Raw genomic sequence first — 22,451 nt, 5'->3', positions numbered from 1 at the left:
AAAGATCCCTTTTCTAAATGTGATGTCTGATGTTTTATCTTTCTAGCAGAGCACAAGAACCAGGGTATGTTTGCTCCAATCACATGACTACTTTGTGGATAAATATTAACAGAGGAATCTACCTCTTCATATATGTTGGGGCTTGCAGTGTGGTTTATGATGGGTTATAATACCCTGATGTATCTATTGAAAGTTCCTTGCTATATTCAAGAGCAAATTTTCAGCAAGACATAACTTATATTTCTTACCTTCACTTCCACTCTCCCATCCTTCTTGGGACTATCTCAAAAATATTGGGACATTCCTGACTTACTGGAGGAAATGGTCCCCCCACTTTTTCAAATGTGCACACACCCCTTTTAAAATCTGAAACTGACAATACAATCATCACTTATCCTTCGGAATAAAAAAATACAAGGGTAATCAATTAAATAATAAACTTTGTCCATTCATGCTTTCATTTCAAGGCTGGTCCTACCATAATTCCAGGGAAAAGGATCCCATTATTGCTGTCTCAAAGACAGGTACATCTGAAGGACATCATGAAAAGATTTCAAAATGACTTTTGGGTCAAGCTAGACTCTTGGTGACTTCGTAGACACCATAAATATGAACCAGTTGCCAAGCATCTAATTTTGGTCACATGACCATAGGGATGCTGCAGTGGTCATAAGTGAGAAAAATGGTCATAAATTACTTTTTTCAGTGCTGTTGTAACTTTGAAGAGTCACTAAACGAATGGTTGGATAAACAAACCTTTGTTTGTACTTCCCTTTACTTCAGCATATTTGACTAGCCACTGCTCAGCGTGCCAGTTTCACTTCTGACCTATTTTATCTAGTGCTCATGAACATCATACGAAGTAATATTGCCCTAACTGCTTTTTAAAGATTATTTCTATCCACCCAAGCAGTATCTAATTCCCCGGATAAAGAATTATTGCTTTTTCCAGCTACAGAAAAATGTCTGCAGCCATGATTACGTATTCTTAAAATGTAGCTAAGCTAAAGAGAGGGGTAGCAGACTTATTAACCAGCCAGGATGGAAAACTGAACTAGGTTATCTGTGTTGTTATCTGGTGAGATTCAGACCTCAGCTATGAATCCTGTATAAATTGCCTGGTTCTGTTCAGAAAAATTCCTGTACTGCAGGAGTGGCTGCCTCATCTGAGAGTCAGTGAAAATGAAAAGTTCCTTTTTTTTTCTCAAAGGTTTAAATTTACCCTGAATCGTAGATGTGCCAAAATATACATAAACTTTATTGGGTCAGTTCCAGGCACTAGCCCTTCATGTTCTCCTTTTAGTTCCTCCCTTTAGTTTTCTTCCATCACTTGCTAGGTAGCATTGCTAGCCCAAAGTTTCTTCTGAAATCCAACCCCCACCCCACCCCACCCGCATTGCTCCTTTCCTCTTTGTATGACCCAGCCAAAATCTTCTCACCCTCCCTTCTAGTATAAGACACGTAAGCTTGCCTAGTGCCCACCTCTACATTTCCTCAGGATTATTAAAACAGTCTCAGAGGTGTGACATCCATTCCTCCACAGATGTCCTGCAGAGGGCAAAGAGACTCTGGGGCACCTTGAACCTTTCTTTAATGGGAACATAATCCAAAATAATTCTCTCGTCTAATACTGTTCTCGAGAAGGTACAAACATGAAGAATGGCTGGTAAGCAATCGAATGTATTTCTAAAAGAATCACTCTCTAAAAATGGAGAAACGTCAATGGACTGTATTCAAAGCAGTCTATATTATTGCTTTTCTTTCCCTATGGCAGTAATATGTGTGTAAGAAAAGGTGCTTGAGAGAATGACTCCAATGCAAAACATTCTGTTGTATGGGGAAATAAAATGTGGTAGATCTGAAACATTTTAAGAAGAATTGCTTGCTTATTGTATTAAAGAAGGTGTATGGGTGTGTGTGTGTGTGTGTGTGAGGTATTACTTTTAAAATTATTTTTATATTAGGTTTTTATCTCTGTAAGCCATTGGGGGTCACCAAGAGTGAGTTGGGTGGTGAAATAAATTTTCATAAATAAATAAATATCATGGAATTATGTATTTAAGTTACACAGAATATATTCATTATTCTGAAATGAAAATGTATGAGATTATTAGGCAGTCTACCTTTATCTTTAAGGTTTTTTTTCTTCTTGCAGGCAGTTGCAATTTCTCTTGTCTGTGAGTTGCTTTCTGGAGATTCTGACATCAGTTACTGTTCAAGGGCAAACAAGTGAGAAAATTCTTCATTACATTAACAAAATGTTTGGTGATCAAAATGGTTCTACTGTATTCAAGTATATGTAAGAGACAACTGTAGATTTATTTGCTACAGGGCTATGTTATTCTTCTTGTACAATGAATGAGAAAACACCCCCCCCCCAAAGTAGAATTAGGGGAACATAGAATCTGATGGCTGACTTTCCTGTCAATCTCTCCGTTGTGACATATTTTTCTGTTTTATTACTACATTAAAAAAGAACAGAAGTATATTACATTTTTGAAATGAAAGATCTAAGAATAGATATGATTAAACATTATATTGGAACAATTTGGAGAGGATATGAATGGAATTGAGTTAGAAAGGTTAATATAAGGACTAAAAATAGGAACATCTATACTTTACAGAAGTTGTTATATATACACACAGATATGCACCCACCCATTCATACACAAATCCAAGCACTATCCAAGCAAAAGTGGTCAAACTTGCAAAGAATTGCAAAGAATGATCATTGCCTTTCTAGGACAGTCTTCCTAAATTTATTACTGCCAGATGTGTTGGTACTACATTTCCCTGAATTTCCATCTAACTAATAATGCTGGCTGATATACAGATGGTTGTATTGGAGGGCACTAAATCTGAGAAGGTCATCCTAGAAATATAATGGGATCAACCAACTATAAGAATATTTCTTGGAATAGACAAATTGCTTTTTGCGGTCAGCAAAAAAAAATCTCCTTTCAAACTGTAACTCTTTCTTCTAGCCTCCAGAGGCAGCTTCCAACTTGACTTAAAACAGTGCATAGGTTGAATTCTACAGCTAACTGGAACCAATGTTTAGTTTTCCTTTTCATTTTTTTTTATTAGGACGGGTGAGGTTGGTACACTAAATAGGCTGATTTTTTTTCCTTTCCACATACAGACAGTGGTGCTTTAGAGAGAGTGAAATGACTGTTTGTTCTTGCAAGAAACCTTCAGTTATGTTTCCCACACTTGCCCTCCTGTTACTGAGCATGTTGTATAATCAAACACGGGGAAATAAAGAGTTAGAACAAAATATCTGAAATATGAAAGGAAAAGGGAAGACCGCCAAAACTTTGACAGGTTTTTCGAAAGCAGAGCTGGCATTTGCTTATTTTGGTTTTAGTGTAGGTATGAACTTCACTAACTGTATAGGTAGAAACTTTTCAAAGTTATCCAAGCCACAAATTACTCTACACTACAGAACTGTTTCTAGTCCAAACCTATCATAGGGAAGACAGAGGATCTTCAGAAATAGCAGGGAAAGAACTGAGATTCTCCACTGCTTACACACACACACACACACACACACACACACACACACACACACACACACAATCTGTAGCATCTTTTGACTTCATGAATGTAGCTTATTTTGATTTTAGCTGTACAAAATGTGACCTTGTTTATACTTTAAGTTTTTATAAGGTAAAGGTAAAGGTAAAGGTTCCCCCGCACATGCGTGCTAGTCTTTTCCAACTCTAGGGGCCGGTGCTCATCTCCGTTTCAAAGCCGAAGAGCCAGCGCTTGTCCGAGGACTTCTCCGTGGTCATGTGGCCGGCATGACTAGACGCCGAAGGCGCACGGAATGCTGTTACCTTCCCACCGTAGAGGTCCCTATTTTTCTACTTGCATTTTTACGTGCTTTCGAACTGCTAGGTTGGCAGAAGCTGGGACGAGTAACAGGCGCTCACTCTGTTACGCAGCACTCGGGATTCGACCCGCCAAACTGCCGACTTTCTGATCGACAAGCTCAGCGTCCTAACCCACTAACTGACTCGTTTTCTGGAGCTCCCTCTAAGGAGATTGCTCTAGGTCATAGAACAGGGGTAGGCAACCTTGCCTCTTTTATGACTTGTGGACTTCAATACCCAGAATTTCTGAACCTGCCATGCTGACTCAGGGATTCTGGGAGTTGAAGTCCACAAGTCATAAAACGCCAAGGTTGCCTACCCTTGTCATAGGTCATTCAACAGCAAAATGGACAGAGATAACTGCAGCATGTCCAATCTTACTGCAGGGTTTCCAATAACATTCAGTTCCAACACGAGGATGGACCTCTGCCCAAGAACCAAGATTGGCCAGGATGATCTACCAGGCAAGTAAACACAAGTTATTACATTATATCTTCCTTCATATAAACTGATATGGAACATCTTTTTTTAAGGACCACTTATTTTTGTTCCATGAAGTAAATGTGGCTGAAAGAAGCTGCTTTATATATTATTTAATTATACCATCATTTATTATTTTCAAGGTGATACACCTTTATATTTCTAATGTGAACTACTAAGAAACTCAACTATCTGAAACTGAATTTTGAATAGCAGCGAAGTTGAATTAATCAGAAAATACATATCAAAAGAAAACAATAGCAGGGAAAAAAGATTTAACTACATCATTTCGTGGTTTATTTTTTTCTCAAATATTTGTATTCCTTACTTTAGGTTATGACTTAATTTCACAATTCCAGCTTGATAACGCTGCTACCAGAGGCGTTATCCAACGTCTGGAGGGCTCCACATCTTTACAAATTGCTTACAAATTAGGTACCAAAGCAGACTTCAGGATTCCTACTAGGTAATTTTCTTTTTGCTTTTCCTTATTATTTTTCTATTAAGACTGTCTGTTTATTTGACTGAGCAGCCATTTTTAAAAGAAGCAAATTGTGCGGACTAGAAAGCCAGAGACCATGAGATCTAGCTTTGCCTTAGCCATGAAAGCCGGCTGGGCAATCTTGGGCCAGTCACTCTCTCTCTCTGTCTCTCAGACCAACTTGCCTCACAGATTGTTGCTGTGGGCCAAACAAAACTGTGTTGGATATGTTCACCACCTTGAGTTATTTGTAAAAATAATAAAGGTGGAATATAAATAAATACAAAATAAGTAAAAAATGAATTACCCTTCCCATGTTGAGGAATAATAGCTGCACTTGATATCCTTCTGTACAACTAAAATGCTGGAAAATTTAGGACTATTAATTGAGTGGGGAGTCCACAATTAGAATAGAATGGAATGGAATGGAATGGAATGGAATGGAATAGAATAGAATAGAATAGAATAGAATAGAATAGAATAGAATAGAATAGAATAGAATAGAATAGAATAGAATAGAATAGAATAGAATAGAATAGAATAGAATAGAAATAGAAATAGAAAGAGACCTTGGTGGTCTTCTAGTCCAGCCCCCCAGCATGAGAACCTATACCATTTCATACAAGTGACTGTCTAGTCTCTTCTTAAAAAACTCCAGTGATGAAGCACCCATGATTTCTGAAGGCAAGTTGTTGTCAGGACCCACCTCAATCCACATCTTAGGAAATAAGAACTCTTGGATGCAAGTTTAGTCCAAAAGGAAAATGTTTACTAGGAAGGAATCGATTGTGGGAATACAAGACGGAATCTGAGAAAAGTTACATTTCAATCCTATATAAACCATTCCCATTCCAGTCCCTCCCCTCATCCATTTGGTCAGGCTGTCGTCAGTTGCTAGGTGTCAGGTCCTTCCATGGGAAAGGGAACTCTCCTTGGTTTTATGATTATTGCTTCCCTTTTCAGTTGTAAATGAAGATACAAACCAGATCTGTCTGTCCCCCTCCCTTCCCCCGTTAAAACATCCCCTGTTGTTTGAAAATCGCTTTAGTAACCATCCTCTCCCCCCCCTTGGACAGATGGCAGAATCCCCAGTAATAGCACGTTGTTCTGCCTATACAATTATGAAATGTGATATAAATGGATTCTGACATTCGGCTCTCCTTTCAGAAAAAAGATGAGTCCATCTGTGGGGAAAGAAAACATATAAATGTTAGCCTGGTTTGTTTGGATATTCTGTATGAAACCTCTTAAGCAACTTAGGTGCTTTAACATGGAGTTTGTTAACCCACTCGTTTTCTGAGGAGGGGAGGTGTTTCCATGCCACTAAATATTGTATCGTTCCATGGTGTTTTCTGAAATCTAAGATTTCTTTCACTTCAAAATGTTGTTCTCCTTCCACCATGATGGGGGGTGGTGGTGGTGGGATTTTTTCTCGTAGTGGAGATTGTTGTTCTCTCTTTAATAGACTGCAGTGGAAGGTTGGGTGTATTCGTCTAAGATTTTTGGGTAGTTCTAATTCAAAAGTTACTGGGTTTATGATTCTTTTAATTGGAAAGGGTCCAATATATTTTGGTCCCAGTTTTTTACAGGGTTGGAGTGATTTCAGGTATTTTGTGGATAAATATACCATCTCTCCTACCCTAAATGGTGTGGGATCGGTTCTTTTTTTGTCTGTCTGTGTCTTGTATGCTTTTCTGGCATCTTCCAACGCTTTCCTAACGATTGGCCATGTATTTTGTAATTGAGCAATCCATTCCTTCAGATCAGGGATAACCGGTTCTTTTGGGTTTAGTTCTGGTATTGGGTTGAAACTCTGGCCTGGAGCTACTCGAAAAGGAGTGTAACCTGTGCTTGAGTGGACTGCATTATTATATGCTACTTCTGCAAAAGGCAGTAGGTCCGTCCAGTCGGACTGCTGAAAATTAATATAGCATCTCAGATATTGTTCAAGTATATTATTAAGTCTTTCAGAAGCTCCGTCTGTCTGAGGATGGTGACTAGATGACAGTCCTTGGGTGGTTCCTAAGAGGGATAAAAAATTTTTCCAAAATGCCAACGTAAATTGCACCCCTCTGTCAGATATGATGCGTTGTGGTACCCCGTGTAATCTGTAAATATGCTGTACAAAAAGTTTTGCTAATGCTTTTGCAGTCGGGATTTTTTGGCAAGGTATGAAGTGTACTTGCTTAGAGAACAGATCTGTGACAGTCCAGACTACGGTGTTTCCATTACTTTCTGGCAGTTCTACGATAAAATCCATGGCTATTTCTTTCCATGGGGCTGAGGGGTTTGCCACCGGTTGTAACAGACCTGGCGGTTTCCCTTGTAACCTCTTGGCCATTGCGCAAATTTGACAGCTACCCACATAGCTTTCTATGTCCTTTTTCATAGATAGCCACCAAAATTGCCTTTTAGTTAAGTGTAAGGTTTTTACAAAGCCAAAGTGTCCTGCTGATTTTGTATCATGGCACAGTTGCATGAAATTGATTCTCTGTGTGGCAGGTATATATAGCTTCTCCCCCACCCATGGCAGTCCATGTTTAATTGTGCACACATGTTTATTTTTCTGGAACCATTCATCACTTTCCAAAGATTTCCTGAATTCTATTCCAGTTTGGCTATCTACCTTCGGCTTCATTTTTTCTTGTGCCCTGGTGGTGACTGGTGCTGCCAGTTGTTGTTCCGGTACAAGTGGTTTAAAGTCAGTAACTCTTGTGCTGTTATATTGGGGCATGCGGGATAATGCATCTGCAAGGAAGTTCTTTCCCCCCGGTAAGTGTTTGAGAGTGAAATTGAATCGGTGAAAATGTTGGGACCAGCGGGCTTGCTTAGGAGTGAGCTTCCTGGGCGTTTTTAGTGCTTCCAAATTTTTGTGGTCTGTCCAGACCTGGAAAGGTATTTTATTTCCTTCTAAAAATTGGCGCCATGTTAGTAATGCCCACCTCAACGAGAATGCCTCTTTTTCCCATATTGGCCAGCGTTGTTCTGTTTCTGTGAGTTTTCTGGATGTGCATGCGCATGGTTGCAATGTCCCCCCATCATTTTCTTGTAATAGTACGGCTCCTACCGCTACATCACTCGCATCTGCCTGTATTACAAAAGGTTTGTCGGGATCTGGGTGTTTTAGGACAGGTTCAGCAGAAAAAAGTCTCTTTAGCCTCTCAAATGCTGCTTGACATTCCATTGACCATTTCAGAGGCTGGCTGGGTTTCACGGGTGACCCCCCCCTTCATTTTCAACAAATTTGTGAGGGGCATGGCTATTTGGCCAAATGCGGGGATGAATTGGCGGTAGAAGTTTGCAAACCCCAGGAAACTTTGCAATTGCTTCCGTGTGCGGGGGGGTGCCCACTCTAGTACTGCCCTGACCTTCTCAGGGTCCATTTCGATGCCCTCTGGAGATATGCGATATCCCAGGTAGTCGATTTTTTCCTGATGGAATTCACACTTCGATAATTTAGCATATAAGTGGGCAGCTCGCAACTTCTTCAGGACTGCTCTGACTAGTTTGATATGTTCCTCTTTGGTTTCTGTGAAGATAAGGATGTCATCGAGGTAAACCAGGACCCCCTTATATAGGTGCTCTCTCAGCACGTCATTAATTAATTGCATAAAGACTGCGGGGGCCCCTTGCAGTCCGAATGGCAATACTTTGAATTGATAGCACCCCATTGGGCAGTTGAATGCAGTCTTCCATTCGTCTCCTTCCTTAATCCTAATACGGTAGTATGCTTCCCTCAGGTCTAGTTTGGTAAAAATCTTTCCTTTCGATAGGTGGGATAACATATCCTTCATTAGGGGAAGGGGGTACAGATTACATTCACTAATTGTGTTCAAATTTCTATAGTCCACAACCAAACGAAAGGACCCATCCTTCTTCTCCCTGAACAGAACCGGGGCGGCCACTTTGGGTTTGGCAGGCTCAATAAATCCTCTTTCTAAGTTTTTCTTTATGAATCTCTCCATTTCTGCCATTTCCCTTGGGCTCATGGCATACATCCTGGGTTTTGGTAGTTTTGCCCCAGGTTTGAATTCTATGGTGCAGTCTGTGGGGCAGTGGGGGGGAAGCTCATCTGCTCTTTCCTCACTGAAAACCTCAGCCGGGTCCCTGTATTCCTCCGGTATCTCTGGTAATCCCTTCTCTTTCCCCACTGCTGCTGTCTCCTCCCTCTGGGTTGGGGGGGGTGCTTTTGGAGTCTACGTTCTTTTGCCCCCCCCTTTGGGAAGTTGAGTTCTGCTGTCCTCCAGTTTATCCCGGGGTTCCATTTCTTCAGCCATTCCAGTCCTAGGATCATTGGGCATTCCATGCCTGGGGCCACTATAAACGTTATGTCCTCCTCATGGGGCCCCAGTGATAGGTGGATTGGTAAAGTGGCTAGGGTGGCTGGTCCTCCCCCTGTTATTGTCCCATCTAATTGACTAAAAGAGATTGGATGTTTTAGCCTCCTCACTGGGATGCTCAATCTCTCCACCAGCGTTGGGCTGATAAGGCAGCGGATGCACCCAGAGTCTATCAGAGCTTTTATTTTGGCTGCTTCAGGCATAGGGGAAGCTAATATAGTCACTGTCTTAAGTAGGGGTGGAAGGGGTCCACTTACCAATGGTTCTCCCTCTGAGATGTCTTCCGAGTTGTCCACCGTCCCTGCGGTGCAGGCCGGAGTCCAGTCCCAGTTCCTGGCAGGAATTGTGGACTCTACAGCCTCTGTCCCCTTCATGGAAGATTCTTTTGTGTTGCCTTGGAGCTTCCCCGGCTTCTTGGAGGATGATGCCTCTGGTTTTCGTGGGGGGGCTTTTGAACGACATTCTGCAGCACGGTGGCCCTCTCTCCCGCAGTTGAAGCAACTTGTTGATTTTTTGGCTGTGGCTGGTGGTTTTTCCCCCTCGCGTGTTTGCTCGGGTGGCAGGCGGCCCCATGGTTTTCCTCTGCGGTGTCTCTTCAGTAGGTCTATTTCCACTTCCTCCGCCAGGATGTACCAGTCATCGAGGTGGGGTGGGTCTCCTCGAGGCAGGCAAGCATCATACAGGTCGTAGTTCAGACCGTCTTTGAAATGGCTAAGGAGGATGTCTTCTGGCCAGTTCAGCTTGCTGGCAATGGCTCGGAATTCTTGGGTATAATCAGCCACTGCTCGCCTGCCCTGCCTCACCGTTTTGATTCTCTCCCGGGCCTTACGGTCAGCCAAAGGATCCTCGAACCGTCGCCTCAAAGATGACATGAATCGGTTGAAGTCGTTGAGTTCTGGGGCGTTGGAGTCATGCAAGTTCACCACCCAGTCTGCCCGTCCAGGGCAGATTGCACAATTTGGATGCGTGTTTTGTCACTGGGGATGTCCCGTCCATACTCTTCCATGTAGCTGAGGACTTGGGTTAGGAAAAATCCCAGTCGTGATGGCTCCCCCTTGAATTTGACTTCCAGGGGCGGGAGTCTTTGGCTGGAGCGTTGTCTGCGCCGTGGCCGGTATCGCTTCTCATCCTGGTCCCCATCTGTGGTTCTGGGGTGGGTGGGTACTGCTGAGGCAGCAATTCCTGTTCCATTGGATGGCCCCGGGGTTTCAGGTGTTGGATCCCCTCCGTTACCTTTCCAGTTGCATCCCCAGGCGCTGCCTCGGTTGCGATTTTCAGCTCTCTCCTCCCTCAGTGAACTCAGGGTTGCTTTCATCAGATCAATGGCCTTTTCCAGGATCCGCTCCTCCTCGCTGGCGTGCAGGGAACTCTCCATCTCTTGCCTCCATTCCGGTTGGTGGTTACTACGCCTCAGGGTCTTTTCTCCCGAAGCCTTTTCCCACTCACTTTTCCTTCCAACGCCCATCAACCACCGGGGTTTTCGGTCGTACTGCTCCACCGCTTCTTCCCCGGGGGAATATGCTGCTTCAGCTTCCCATTGTCTCTGGGATTCCATTTGGGGGGAAGACTCCCCCTCCATGGGGCTTCCCTCCTCTCTTGCTTCGTCGCCAGACATTTGTATTTGTTGCAAAGTCCCCCGGTAAGGTTTTCCCTTCCAGGTTGACTCTTAAAGCAGATTCCGTCTACTGTCAGGACCCACCTCAATCCACATCTTAGGAAATAAGAACTCTTGGATGCAAGTTTAGTCCAAAAGGAAAATGTTTACTAGGAAGGAATCGATTGTGGGAATACAAGACGGAATCTGAGAAAAGTTACATTTCAATCCTATATAAACCATTCCCATTCCAGTCCCTCCCCTCATCCATTTGGTCAGGCTGTCGTCAGTTGCTAGGTGTCAGGTCCTTCCATGGGAAAGGGAACTCTCCTTGGTTTTATGGTTATTGCTTCCCTTTTCAGTTGTAAATGAAGATACAAACCAGATCTGTCTGTCCCCCTCCCTTCCCCCGTTAAAACATCCCCTGTTGTTTGAAAATCGCTTTAGTAACCATCCTCTCCCCCCCCCTCGGAGAGATGGCAGAATCCCCAGTAATAGCACATTGTTCTGCCTATACAATTATGAAATGTGATATAAATGGATTCTGACAGTTGTTCCACTTGTTAATTGTCCTCACTGTTAGGAAGTTTCTCCTTAATTCCAGGTTGCTTCTCTCTTTGGTCAGTTTCCAACCATTGTTTTTTGTCCTGCACTCTTGTACTTTGGAGGATAATTTGACCTCCTCTTCTTTGTAGCAGCCCCTCAGATACTGGAATACTACTATCATGTCACCTCTATTTCTCCTTTTCTTTAGACTAGCCATACCCAAGTCCTGCAGCCATTTTTCATAGGTTTTAGTCTCCAGGCCTTTAATCATCTTGGTTGTTCTTCTCTGAACTTCTCTGAACAAGTATAAAGGACGTTACTCACTAGTTTTACACTCCTGATATATACTGAAGATTTTGAGAATGGTGAAAGTGGGAGAGTAGAGTTAGTGTGATGGTTCTCATATACTGTACCCTTCACATCTTCAGTGAATAGGGAGAAAAAGACCTAGGCAAACAATGTAAAAAAGATGTTGAGATTCTAGAAAGAGTACAGAGAAGAGCAACAAAGATGATTAGAGGTCTGGAGGCTAAAACATATAAGGAACGGTTGCTGGAATTGGGTATGTCTAGTTTAATGAAGAGAAGGACTAAGGGGGACATGATAGCAGTGTTCCAATATCTCAGGGGCTGCCACAAAGAAGAGGAAGTCAAGCTATTCTACAAAGCACCTGAAGGCAGGACAAGAAGCAACGGATGGAAACTAATCAAAGGAGAGAAGCAGCTGGAACTAAGAAGAAATTTCCTGACAGAACAATTAACCAGTGGAACAACCTGCCTCCAGAAGTTGTCTGAAATGGTATAGGATTTCCTGCCTGAGCAGGGGATTGGACAAGATGACTTCCAAGGACCCTTCCAACTTTATTATTATTATTATTATTATTATTATTATTGTTGTTGTTGTTGTTGTTGTTGTTGTTGTTGTTGTCAATGCTACCCTAGAGTTCTATCACCACTTTTAAAAAATGAATATGACTTCATTTTTATTCATTGATATTTATATTCAGGTCTAAATACACATACTTCATATTTCTGTAACTTTTTAAAGTATCCATTGGAAATATATAATGGGAATGAGAAAACTCTCCTCAAATTTAGCCCTGTGCTATTTTCCTTAGTTTTTATGAAGTATAACTGCGTCAAACTTTCCATTGCCCAACTTTTCATTTATTTTGGAATTACAAATGAAGAACATCAAGCAAGGATATTGGACAGCATTAAATGAGAAAGGCTATATTCTGATAAAACATCTTTCTGTTCTGCAGAGTGAACAATTTAAACCTTTGAAGTATTTACCCGGCAATCACAATCCTGTGTTAGCTGTCAAGAGCTCATGAAATCTGGCTTAGTGGAGCATCAGGACTATCATTCTAAGAGTTAAATTAAAAGGGGCGTGTGTGTGTTCAACCCATGAATGAATTGCAGAAGAGTTTTCAAATAAGTTTATAATGTATTTTGTTCAGATGTGAGTAATATATTGGCTCCTGAATCCGGCGAATAAAGCTGTTTATCCCTCACCACACTGTGCTATCATTTATTTTCACATGAAGCATGCAATTATTTTTAATATTAGTCCGGGACACAACAGCGGCCAGCTATTATGTGGGGAATGGGTGAGTTTTTCTGTATCTCTGGACATGGTTGAAAGGGCCCTGTATTTTCTTATGGCTTGGACCTACCGCCATCTAGCGGCTGTGGAAGCTCAGTGGTGCTGTTCACCAAAACTGGTGCTGAAAGATGCTCAGTTATTGTATGGCTGTAACGGGCTTCAGTAGATCGACATTTCCCTCTCGTTGCATTTGTGCGATTTGCAACTGACTCCTTTTACTGTTGTAGTGGTTTTTATTCTTGTTGTTGTAAACCCTAGACAGAGATGATTATACTTTGGTACGACCAGTGCTTTTTTTGTAAAAGAAAAAGGTGCCAGAACTCACATATGTCATACAACCCGCCTTGCCTACCCTACAAGGTTCCATCCAAAAAAGGTGCCGGAACTCCGTTCTGAGCATTCTATGAGAAAAAAAGCCCTGGGTACGACTGTTGCTATTGTTTAAAAAATCCCAACAAATTTTCCCTCTCCAGGTCCTGGAGGAATTGCAAAAGTAGTTGGAATTATCGGTTAATCCCTAAGATTAAAAATGCTACTAACAAAAGTAGGAGTGTAGCAATCCTCTGTCAGTTGCATCCAAATGGGAATTAATCTCTTACAGGCTTTATTTCAGAATCTATGGTGTTCTCTCCCCCCTCCCAGTTTCCAGTTCCCTATTTTTCCTCCTGTGTCTCCAACAATAGATTTTGTTTTATTGTTTTCCATGTGTTTCTTTGCAGAATAATAATATAAGAATTGCTCTGTATTGAATTTTGCATTGTGAGAAAAAATGTTAATGTAAAATTAATTTGGAGGTAGGCTTAGGGGAAAACTGTCATGTAGATAAGAGTAAATTAAATTATCAAGTATTTGGCCCAAATCCCACATATCAGAATTTATCACCAGAAATTGAAGGGAAAAATAAGAATGTGTCTTTATAGCTTCTCACAGGAAACTTAAATCCAGAAGAGGCTATTTCCAGTTCAGCTTTATTAATTACTGATTGAAACCTTCCTTTATATCGTGGCATTTTTCAAACAGCTTTGCACATTTATTCCACTCACAAACAATAATAGGTACAAACACCATTCGCAACAACGTTATATTACGGAGTGGAAAAAATGGATTGATTACATCCAGAATAAATATGGGACTAAAAAGTTTCATTTAGTATTTGTATAAGTTTTGATGTGATATTAGTATTGCTTGTAGTCATTTTATATGAGCTAGAGTGCGATAGACTTAATAGCTTATTGTTGTTAGCATATGGCTGTTTATGATTGTTTTTACTTTTATACCTTGTATTTAGCTCTGGGAAGTCGGGGATGGAGAGGGGGGAAGGGGAGGGGGGAGGGTCGGGAAGGGTTGGGTAGGGTGTGGGGGGAGGGGTTGTTAAAGATAAAATGTATTGAAAAACCTTTCAATAAAAAAATAATAGGTACAAATAAAACCTACATTTTAAAATCAGAGTGGATACATAGAGTTCCACAATTATTTGGAGGTTTACTTATATCAAAACAGATTTAACAGAATAACAGAGTTGGAAGAGACTCTAGAGATCTTCTAGTCCAACCCCCTACTTGAGCAGGAGACCCTATACCAGGGGTAGGCAACCTTGGCTCTTTTATGACTCGTGGACTTCAACTCCCAGAATTCCTGAGCCAGCATGGCTCAGCTTGGAAACTCTCCCTTTTCCCTCAGCATGGCTGGCTCAGGAATTCTGGGAGTTGAAGTCCACGAGTCATAAAAGAGCCAAGGTTGCCTACCCCTGCCCAATTCCATTCCAGACAATTGGCTGTCCAGTCTCTTCTTAAAAACCTTCAATGATTGGGGTGGGGGGTGGGGGAGTATTCAAGGTATACTGCCCACCCCCCAAATATACATTTTAAAAATGTTTTCTTTTGTTTGAACAGACTGCTATCTTTAAGAGGGGAAAGACTGAAATATAATTGTAAATATTAATTGAAGAATGTAAAGCCTTTTTTTCTTTATTGCAAATTCTCTCATTTTTCAGGCCTTTCTTATCGGTGGAATGCTTGTTTGGTATTTTCATAATCGTTCTCATTAAAAGCTCTATTAGAAACACTGCATTCTATCAAAAGCTAAAAGATTAATAATGAAATTCTGTGGCAGTCTTGTAAGGGTGTAGAGCCTTTGATTTAACATAAAAAAATGGGAGTACACAAATTGTATATCAAACAGTAAACGTTCTAATGGATTGTTTGCAACCTTCCAAAAAGAATGAGATTTTTTTGGGCGGGGGGTGGGGAGGAGAGATTTGGAACTTAGTTGCAAAGGAATAGATGAATTCTATCTATTGAAATTTATTTAGTTAATTAATTAAATTTATATGCCACCTGTCTCATTGTTGAACAACTCCGGGGGGCTTACAACACCATGAAAATGGGAATACAGAATAAAACATTAAAAAGAGAAATGCCACAAGAATAGGGTGATGCCATAAGAGCAGTTCTATACTGAGATACTCAGTGAGTAGACTTTTCTGTAAGGTAGAAAAGCAATGCTTAATGTTTTAAAACAGATCTCTTCTACTTATCAATCTTTTAAACTTGGTTGCAATTTTCTTCTCTGGTGACAATGTATAGGGGTGTAGCATTTTATACCTGAGTATACCTCACTGATGTCTTGGCAGCATTATATGCAATCAGCAATTTATTTTTGCTCAAGGACTTAGATAGTCTAGTGATGGGAAAGTGCTGAAGAACTACTGGATCCAGTTTTTAAAATGACTTTAGTTAAAATACTGAAATAAAGTTTTACTTATTTCTCTACTTCTGAATAGTTTGCTTTTCTCTTCTAAGTAGCACCACTTATTTTTTATCATTATTTCCTTTGTAATATTATATACATAGTGAGCATACATAGAGATAATTTCAAGGAATAACTGGGGAGAATTTAGAGGATACCAAAAATATCAGGACTAGAATGAGGGTGTTTTTTGTAGTGTTTATTAAATACAGTAGACTGTTCTCTCTTTGTGGAAGCTTGCAGTTAATTAATGTTATTTCATCTGCCTTAGCTTATTTGTTATGAAATATTCTAATACATAAAATAAAATATGTTACAAATGCTGCATCAGGAGCAGGCTAATAAATGCCAACATGTATATTCAGTATTTGCTGGCATTGGCAAGATTCATTTCGGAATAAATAATTTTTTGATTATTACTCACTGCTTCCAATTTGCATATCTCCAAGGAAACCTTGTAAACTAATAAAAAGCAGAAGTTTATCTGTTTTGTTTCATCCATTTTCCTTTCCCCCCAATAAATAAATAATCTTCTTATGGCTGGTATATTTTCCAGCAAGGACTGGGCATAATATAAATTCATAGAGCCTGAAAGAGGTGACATACAGCTTTCCAGTCAAACTAAGGGCTTCTAAAACCGTTACTTCAGTATGTGAATCCAAGGTTTGGACTTCAGCCACGATACTTGAGGCAAAATGATTGAACGTTAATCTGGTATGCAGATTAATATTAGATTGGCACTACCAATGCATAAGAGAGAGAAAAAAGTCCCACTATCATTCTGGCTTTCAATTGTCCAAAATTTGAAATGCATATGATCATCTGACACAATGCTATGCTGAAAGAGTCCTAGGAAGAGATTCTTATGTACTCATGCATGGAGCTGTGAATTCTTCTTTGTTTATTCAATTGATTTATGGAAGTAAAGAAGGAGAAAAGAAAGTAGATATAGCACAGATGAGCAAGGAGGCGTTTATGTGTGCATAGGTATGTGTCGTGAAAAAAAAGTAACCACAATGTATATTTGGGTGCATATGTATGTATGTATATTTGTATAACAGGTATACAAGAGAATACATAAATAGATACAGACTGATATGGAGGCAATATCAAAGGAAGTAGCAGTGTGCAAAATGTTTAAAATTCCACATGTCTTAAAGCGAAACACCCTGGTTTGAATTCAGATCCCTTGTTTCAAGACCAAAACAGCTTGTGAAAGATTTTGAATTTGAAACATTTTGTGTCTGTGTAGAAGAAAGCCCTTTTGCACTTTTGCATATAAGCTTGTGTGCCTTTTGCAAGTCGATCACCATCAGCACTGAAATTAAAGGTTTCAAAGCTTGTCTGAAGTGTAATTTTATCTAGTGGTCCTGTTGATCTCTGTGCTTGGGATGAAGAGATGATCCAGACATCAGTACAATTGCCCCTAGACATTTCAATCAAACTGTAATGCTGACCAAACTATTTTGCATTCTGAGGAAGTGAAGTACCTGAAAGGTACCTTTTAGGTCAATAACCACAGATGGCTAGTTTGAAACTCACAGAAAACACAGCTAGAGTCTGAAATATCTTTGTAGTGATTACAGGAAAGAACTCTTATTATTTTGCTTCTGTAGCATGGTGTAATGATTAAGGTATTGAACCAGCTTTAAATCCACCACAAAAGTGCAACATGTGATTTGGAATTCACCTTTTTCCAGTCCAATGTGCTTCGTAGGCTTTTTTGTATCAAGGTGAAATAAAATGAATGGAGATCCCTGTGTAAGTCACTTGAGATCCTGAAGAACAGGCCAGGTATAAGCCTAATACATTAAGTAGTTAAAAAAATGACTAGCCAGCTATTCTGTTTATATGCAAGGAGCCCGCTGGGATCAGGGGACCAGAATGAAGAACTTATAGACTGTAGCTAGGACCACTTTGTAGTGCATTTTGCAAATGAAATCAATTGCATCTATGCTGAGTTGGATAGCACATTTTAAATAATATTTAAAAAGTGTGGACCTAAGATGTTTTACATTTGTAGGAGCTGGGAGCACAAACAGGTTTTCTTTGAGAACTAATGTCTACCTACAGCACCTACATGCTCAATTCTTCCACATACAGTATTTTCTTACAAAAGTCTGCCAGAACAAGGTTGTGTTCAGAAATAAATGCTGTTTTGGAAACAATTAACCTGATTTCTCAGTTTGTGAGGACTTATATACTCAAGGGTGGATGACAGAGAATGAGGTGGCTGGATGGAGTCACTGAAGCAGTAGGCGTGAGCTTAAGTGGACTCCAGAAGATGGTAGAGGACAGGAAGGCCTGGAGGAACGTTGTCCATGGGGTCACGATGGGTTGGACATGACTTTGCAACTAACAACAACAACAATATACTCATGACTTACAGCATTTATAAAGACACCACAGAGAGAGAGAAAAATAACACGTGTATCAGACCTGGAGGAGAAATGGATTAAGGTTTTCTTTATAATAAAACTTGTTAATCATCTCAGATTTTGTACAAAACTACAAACCTAATGAGAGAGATCAGAGGGGCAATATTGCACGTAGGGGTGGAGGATGAGGTTTACTCACTGCTTTCAGCCCAATCATCTTATCACTGAAACTAACCTCAACACTTCACAGCCAGTCAAGATGAATTAATCACATGCTCCGGCAATGATTGGTGGCCCCTGACATGGTAGCAGAAAAGTTGTCCTCTTTTCTTAATGAATTAAAAATGTCTTGAGATGCTTTTTGAAGCTGGAAGAAAGAACAGAGGCACAAACATGAAAGAAGCCAATTCCCCAAGTGAGAAATTTAGCACAGCAAAGGCTTCCAAAGGAAAACAGGAGGGACAGAGATGTTCAGATAGTGAACAGTGTTGGAATGCAGACTTTGACTAAAGCAAATCTGAAGAATCTGGTACAGCCATAAAAAAAATATCTGTTTTAATAGTATAATATTTAATCCAAACTACAAGTTTATAAGGGAAAATAATGCAGAACGTGGGATAACCTGATTTCAGTAATCTGATTAGCACCCTTAGATGGTAGTTTTGCATTCATCCATGATAGCACTGTTTTGTAATGGGTAAAAGGTCATGAGCTTCAGGCCTTGTCTTGATTTAATTCTTCCATAGAGTAAGCTAATACTACTGAATCTCTCTCTGACAGTAAAGTGGAATTATTGGTTCAGATTCAGATGAATCTGTTTGTTAGTGTTGTCTTTAGGTAGCAGCTTCTTGATTTTTTTCCTTCTCTTTCTCTGAAATGATAATCTACCCCTATGTTAAGTCAACTTAGTAAGCAGCCTGTTTTATTTGTATTTTTTAAAAATAGATCCTTGTATCCTCAAGGACTACCTGATCAATACTCCATTCTGACTACTTTTCGGATGACTGGGAATACAATTCAGAAATCCTGGAGCCTATGGCAAGTTCTAGATTCCTCTGGAAAAGAGCAAGTTGGACTGAAGCTTAATGGGCAAGCCAAATGTCTTGAATTCTCATATAAAGGAATTGATGGAAGTCTCCAGACAGTATCATTTTTGGATTTACCTTATCTTTTTGATTCCATGTGGCATAAAGTTATGGTCAGTATAGAAAAGAATTCTGCCACACTTTATATTGACTGTGCTATGATACAAACTTTAGCCATAAAACCAAGGGGGAAGATCAATATTGATGGCTTTACCACATTGGGAAAACTGAAAAATAATCCTCAAATTTCAGTTCCGGTAAGTTGTAGACATTTCCCTTTATAGCAAAAGTGTTTTTTCCAATTTTTAAAGAAATTGTATATGGTAATAGAGGCTAACAGTATAATATGTTTCAAATGGAACGTTAAGAAATAGTTCAATAGTTCTGACATTGTAAGGAAAGAGTATCACTTAATAAGGTATAAAGACTGAAACCTCAATACAACTGTCAACCAACCGTCCAGCCAGCAAAATCAATACTATGGTCTTGAGGTGCCATGAGAGACAAACTTTATTGAATACACATCTGGCACTGAAGAAGCAAAACCAACTCTAATTTTCCTGCACAAAAATCTGGTTAGTTAACAATAGCTTTTCATAACCCCCACTCACCATATGTTCACGTTGCCCAATCACATCTCTTTGGTTTTTATGGGAATGGTTCACTTCGCTGTCAGACACCTGCTTTTGTAACCTTGGGTCTCACAGTCTGTGGATGGCTTCTTGAAACTCCTGTTCCTTTCCTAGGCTCTCTCCCCCCTTCCCCCATTTCTATGGCAAGTTGAATGGTGACAGAAGTCAGCAAGCATCTTAGCAATTCAACCTTGACCATAACTAAAGAGAGCCTTGGTGGAGCAGTGGGCTAATGCCTCCTTAAGTAACACCAGCTGCCTGCAATTAGTGCAGGTTCGCATCCCACCAGGCTCAAGGTTGACTCAGCCTTCCATCCTTCCGAGGTAGGTAAAATGAGGACCCAGATTGTTGGGGGCAATAAGCTGACTTTGTAATAATGCCACTTGGGGTGTGTGTGAAAGCCCTAATAAGCAGGCATATACATAGAATGAAGGCTACTGCTAAGCTTGTAAACCACCCTGAGTCTTCGGAGAAGGGCAGGATATAAATGGAATTAAAATAAAAAAATAAAAAAAAATAAATATCTGGACATTTGTTTTAAGTGAACTGCATAGCTATAGAAGGGAAACAGGTTGAAAACAGGAGATAATTAATAGAACAGATTAAAAAGGAAGGTGGATCCACTGACAATTTACATCTTAACTCATTGCAAGGTAACTAAAATCTGCAAAACTTTTGCAAATTTAACCATCGCTTCGAATTATATTATAGTTAAGCAGCTTATCAAAATTAATTATGCTGTCAGTTAAAATAAATGTGGCTCAGCTTATGGCTACAGGATTTATTTCTGGTATTGAAGAATATCATAAAAAGTCTGAATGGAAACTGTATCTTCCTGATATGGAAGATGCGATCCTCTTCCTATGAAGACTATGGTTCCAAACTCTAGACTATATATGCTTTTTATCTACGAGTAATATGAAGCATTTTAAAGAATAAAACTAGTACTTTATTTTGGATTATATCTTGCATTTGGCAAGAGATTGAGAACCTCTGGACATTGACCAGATTAAAGCAATGGATTCAACTGCAAAAAGATGCTTGTTGGTGTGAATATGTATTTATTTTCATAGATAGAATTAAAGAGCGAAGAACCTGCCATCTATGGTAGCAGAAAAGAGGGCATGTAATGCTTACACTTTGAGCAAAGGCAACACTTTGCTTTATTTCTAATAGCATAATAAAGCTTTATTCTAATGTCTATGGAGGTTTTCAGTCATCCAGGTCATGGTTGTCCCAAACATGCTTTTTCATGAGGAAACTGGACTTCCTGGTTTTTCTTTGGAGACATAGCACTTCTCATCTAAGAAGCTTCTTCAGCTCTAACGGGATGGTGGAGAATGGAAGGATTTATACTCCTTACAGACAGCTGTTTATTTGCATTCTTTTAGAGAGTCATTGAGGCCACTTGGAGGTTTAGCTAGGTCCTCAAGGTCACCTGAGTGGTGCAAATGGGTGTGGAGCCTTCTTGGAATTGTTGAAAGAACTGTGTTGTAGACTGGAGATAGATGATGTCATATCCCTCCCCCTCTGTTGAGAGAGGGCTGTTCAGTTTTGACATAGATGGCCTCTTTGACCCCTCTTTCAAAGATAAAGGTAAAGGTTCCCCCGCACATGCGTGCTAGTCGTTTCCAACTCTAGGGGCCGGTGCTCATCTCTGTTTCAAAGCCGAAGAGCCAGCGCTTGTCCGAGGACGTCTCCGTGGTCATGTGGCCGGCATGACTAGATGTCAAAGGTGCACAGAACGCTGTTACCTTCCCACCATAGTGGTCCCTATTTTTCTACTTGCATTGTTACGTGATTTCGAACTGTAAACAGTTGCCATAAATATGTCCATCCATGTATGTGTGGGGACATATGTCTAACTTAGTTATCGGAGTATTTTATTTAGGTTAAACCAGGTACTGCATGGTATGTATCAGGTTGTATTCATAACCCTACTACTAGTGTAGGGAAGGTACCCAACTTGGATTAAATGTTTCTAAGCACATTGATTTGTGCTTAGATTGTAAGCCGCCCTGAGTCTTCGGAGAAGGGCGGGATATAAATGGGATTAAAATAAATAAATAAAAATAAATAAATAAAAATCTAATTCTTATAAACCCTTTTGCAAAAATATCAATAGAAGAAAGCTTAATCATGCTTTAAAGCAGAGATCTTTATGGATTTAAAATAATAATGAATGTTTCTCATAGGCTGGTGAGGAATTTGGTGTAGTGGTCTCCTGGCCTAGAAACTCGGGGACTTTGAGATCCAGTCCTGCCTTAGCCACAAAAACTTCACAGAGTTGTTGTGGAGAAAATAGGAGGAGGAAGGTGTATTAGGTATGCTTGCTGCCTTAAGTTCCTTATAATGTAACAAAGGTAGTATTGTGTATCGGGTTCTGAAGTGTAGTGAAGATGCCAGGCAGATGAGTACAAATGAACAGTTGCTTTATTGGCAATCATATCTTACTGAGGGGTTAGGGTGTACATGCATTCTTATATACATTCTTATATACATTCTTATATGAGTCCTTCGGGAAAGGGCGGTATATAAATTCAATAAAATTCAAAATTCAAATATACCTTCATACAACCAATCAGATTGAACCCAACAATCCTGCCACTTTGGCTCCCGCCAGAACAGTTAGAGTTCAGTACAAGTGCAGGGGAACTGTTAGTTCCCAGTATACATGTGAATAG

At 40.1% G+C, this 22,451-nt stretch overlaps 1 protein-coding gene across 1 annotated transcript in view; it reads left to right on the top strand.

Moving 5' to 3' along the window:
* Positions 1–1,613: 1,613 nt before the first annotated feature.
* The window catches only part of COL9A1 (collagen type IX alpha 1 chain), a gene marked incomplete at its 3' end in the record, with an annotated part of 97,506 nt that continues 76,668 nt past the window's right edge, over positions 1,614–22,451 (top strand). The window contains exons 1-5 of the mRNA XM_083350620.1: positions 1,614–1,666; positions 2,156–2,229; positions 4,262–4,339; positions 4,689–4,821; positions 18,996–19,392. Coding sequence (XP_083206746.1) covers positions 1,653–1,666; positions 2,156–2,229; positions 4,262–4,339; positions 4,689–4,821; positions 18,996–19,392 — 696 coding nt within the window. The 5' untranslated portion in view covers positions 1,614–1,652. The remainder of the gene's footprint in view (positions 1,667–2,155; positions 2,230–4,261; positions 4,340–4,688; positions 4,822–18,995; positions 19,393–22,451) is intronic.

Source organism: Vipera ursinii (genome assembly GCF_947247035.1).
Source record: "Vipera ursinii genome assembly, chromosome: 1".
Taxonomy (NCBI): Eukaryota; Metazoa; Chordata; class Lepidosauria; order Squamata; family Viperidae; genus Vipera; species Vipera ursinii.
This window is presented reverse-complemented; position numbering and strand designations above follow the sequence as displayed.